Source organism: Psammomys obesus, unplaced genomic scaffold (assembly GCF_907164565.1).
Source record: "Psammomys obesus unplaced genomic scaffold, mPsaObe1.curated_primary_1811, whole genome shotgun sequence".
In the NCBI taxonomy this organism is placed as follows: domain Eukaryota; kingdom Metazoa; phylum Chordata; class Mammalia; order Rodentia; family Muridae; genus Psammomys; species Psammomys obesus.
In genome coordinates this window covers 33,110,769-33,114,115 of record NW_026596034.1, presented here as the reverse complement: position 1 = coordinate 33,114,115, position 3,347 = coordinate 33,110,769, and the positions used below count along the sequence as shown (strand labels likewise).

Sequence of the window (3,347 nt, the reverse complement as noted above, 5' to 3'; positions counted from 1 at the left end):
TGTGTGTGTGTGTGTGTGTGTGTGTGTGTGTGTGTGTGTGTGTGTGTACGAGCGCACGCTTGCTGTAGTTTGTTCTGGGTCAGTGAGATGGTTCATCAAGTAAAGGGACCTGCCAACAAGCTTGAAAACTTGAGTTCAAGCCTCTAGACCTACATGGTAGAAGGAGAGAACTGACTCCGGAAGCTGTTCACTGATCTCAACGTGTGCACTGTAGTCCACGCACGCATACACAGACATCTGCATGCGCACAGACACAGCTGCGCTCCCACATGTAATTTTAACAATATAAGGCTGGAGAGACAGCTTCAGCTCGCTTACTGCTCTTTGAGAGGACTAGAGGTCAGTTCCCACAGCCCACAGCAGGTCACAACCACGTGAAACTCCACATCCAGGGGATCAGACGACCCCCACCCCCACCCCCACCTTCTGATCTTAGGGCAACTGCACTCAAGCACACGTACAATCTCTCCCGTGTGTACACATAGTTAAAAAAATAACAACAAATCTTTTTTTTTTTTTAATTTAACAAGTTCAAGTATCCTGAATTTATTTTTACTTTGTCCATTTTGTTTTGAGGTTTGGTTCTTGGTTGGTTGGTTTGTTGTTTGGTGTTATTTGTTTTGTATTTGTTTTATTTTGAGGCGGTTTTGTTCTTTTGTTTTGTTTTAATTTGTTCGTTTTGTTTGTTTGCAGTGCTTGGGACTGAACTCTGCACAAGCAAGACAAGTACCCCTACCCTTGAACTCCAACCCTAGGTCTAAAAATTTCCATTTAACAAAGATCTTGAGCCCTCCCAGAACAATGCCATCCCTGTGCTTACACTGTGCCCAAGGCTGACATTTTAACGCCTCTCAATTATCTCTAGCCCTGCTCTCACATTCCAAAGAGTTTCCCTTAGGGCTTGTGGTGTTGATAGGACGAACAAGTGGGATGGATTCCCAGTTTCCCATCTGTCTTGGGATCTGCTGGAATTGCCCCTTCTCATAGGTCAACTGAAGAACAGTCACCTTGAACTGATCTCCCAGGGAGTCTGCCCTTCCAGGAGATTCGAGGACTGGCAGGATACCATAGGTGTTTTATCCCCAGCATTGCTGAGGCTGGGGAGAGCTCAGGGTGTAAAGACTTTGTAATCACGACTGTGTGAGTTCAGATCCCTAGCACCCACAAGAAAAGCTGGGCACAGTAGGGAATGCTGTCATCTGGAGGAGCCAAAAACAAGAGGATCCCTGGGGTTTGCTTGCAAACCAGTCTAGCCAATCACTGAGCTCCAGTTTCAGTGAGACACCCTGTGTTAAAGGATAACATGGAGAGTGACGAGGCAGACACTCAGGATCAACCTCTGATCTTCACAGAGAGAGAGAGAGAGAAAGAAACAGAGCGGGGAGGGAGAAAGAGGCAGACAGACAGACAGACAGGCAGAGACAGAGAGAGTGACATCTCCAGGGTACTTAATGGTTCTGTCTTCTTTCATTAAGCTGGGGACTACAGCAGCTGCGTATACTGATTCCAGTATTTTGGGGTGCTTTCTCCTGTAGACACTGCCTTCTTCCCAGCCATTGGCCCTCTGAGGATTCAGGAGAACCCCAGGTCCCCAAATGCAGTGTTTAAGATAGCACCAGGTATCCACACAGGTAAATACCCCACCTATTGACTCCACCGTTTGCTTTTAAACTCAAAGAAGCTCATGGCCCACACTTCCAGACCCCAGCGAGCAAGGCACCCCAGCGTGCCTTGCTCACGTCAAGAAAGAATTTTATTACTGGGTTTAAGGTAAAAGGTGGAGATAGGAGATGAAAACTTTAGAGTCTGTTTCTCAGGGAATCATCACCTGTGATTTTTCTTGGGACCACAGCACAGGGTCACAGCCGGAGGCGATGCTTTTACCATGCAGGGGCGACCGCCTCTTCACAAGATCACTCTGCTGATGGCCCCCCCTCTTCTTTCCAGGCCTTTCCGAGTTAGGATAACTTCGGAGAATTCCAATTACAGCTCTATCTAAGCCCCAGCTTCACCAAACAAACCCGTTTTACAACTCAAAGGAACCTAATTTGGCCTCACACTTGCCCATGGAATAACACCGCACACAAAAGAAGCAAGAGGCTGGCAGCTCAGCTAATGAGCAACTAGATTTGGGCGCACACTGCCAACTTGATCTAATTAAGAAGCACTAATACAGTAATGACATGTGGAGAAAAGGTTCAAACAGGACACAAGGTTCATGATTCCTGTTAGCAGCCCGGCAGACGGCAAAAGCGCCAAGTGCAGCAAAATCCCCAGACACAGTATTGTGCTGAAGCTAGCCCAGCCACCTTCCTCACACACAGAGGGGGGTGACCAGGCCTAGGACCTAGATCAACATTCACCTCAGAACAGAATCCCACCTAAGCCTGAAGAAGTCTGTCAGGTGTGTCCTGGTACATGAAACAACACCATTTTACTACTTATTAATATTTATTCCTGGGAAATTAACAAACTCATTGTATAGGCGCGTGCTCCTGACCCAGTTGTCACCCTCTGTTTTACCACCGCCAGCTCCTCCCAAAGCACTTCCAAATGAAAGGACAGCAGAAAATGCTGTGAAAACCGCTTGGGTACGTGCTATATGGCATTCACTCTTCAGTATTTCACATTCAAGCCAAAACTGACAACACCCTGCCAGGGCTAAGATATCAGGTCCTGCTCCGCACGACAATCACAGCAGCGTGGGCCACTCACCTGTCACCAACACGGCCTTTTGATCCACGGGTAACAGTTCTTGGTCAGATGAACTCACACACAGCAGGAAGCAACCCAGCAATAAGAGGAGCAGGCTGCAGAGGAGGGACAGGCTGAGCAGGCAAGCGCCTCCCCAGAGGCCAGCGAGGCACAGCATCTGTCTCCTCCACTGCCCTGGGCTCTTGGATCTACAGAGAAGCATGCCCCCCAGTACTGAAGTGGCAGCCAAGCAGAGCCATGCTGACTCAGAGGAAAACGGGCTCATTCTCCACTAGCCTTCACTCGCTCTGGGACAGTGAGTGGTGTGTGTACAAAAGCTAGCTGGAGGCAGCCCGGCTTATATGAAGGGAGAGGCCAGAGGGGAGGGGGACCAACAACCCTTGCACCCTTTGATGGAGCATGCTAAAGGTGGTGATAGCGGAGATTACTCCCAGGAGGTAGTTTAAACTGTGCACTGTGATATTAATACCTGCTCATTTCCCTAATGCACCACACACACACACACATGCGCACTCACAAGCAAACACAGACGTTTGACACTTTTAACGACCTCCCCACCTGACGGATGAATGCACAGGTAATGACTGACAGCCTGGAATCCCAAGAAGATAATCTCCTTTGGATGTGCCCTC

General features: G+C 48.6%; 1 protein-coding gene across 2 annotated transcripts in view; it reads right to left on the bottom strand.

The window, feature by feature from the left end:
* The window catches only part of Hsd17b2 (hydroxysteroid 17-beta dehydrogenase 2), a 56,840-nt gene extending 53,784 nt beyond the window's left edge, over nucleotides 1-3,056 (bottom strand). Inside the window, exon 1 of one of the 2 annotated variants that reach the window (XM_055621314.1) lies at nucleotides 2,716-3,056. In XM_055621314.1, coding sequence (XP_055477289.1) covers nucleotides 2,716-2,980 — 265 coding nt within the window. In that variant the 5' untranslated portion in view covers nucleotides 2,981-3,056. The remainder of the gene's footprint in view (nucleotides 1-2,715) is intronic. The other variant, XM_055621313.1, reaches the window with a different exon arrangement.
* Nucleotides 3,057-3,347: the final 291 nt, after the last annotated feature.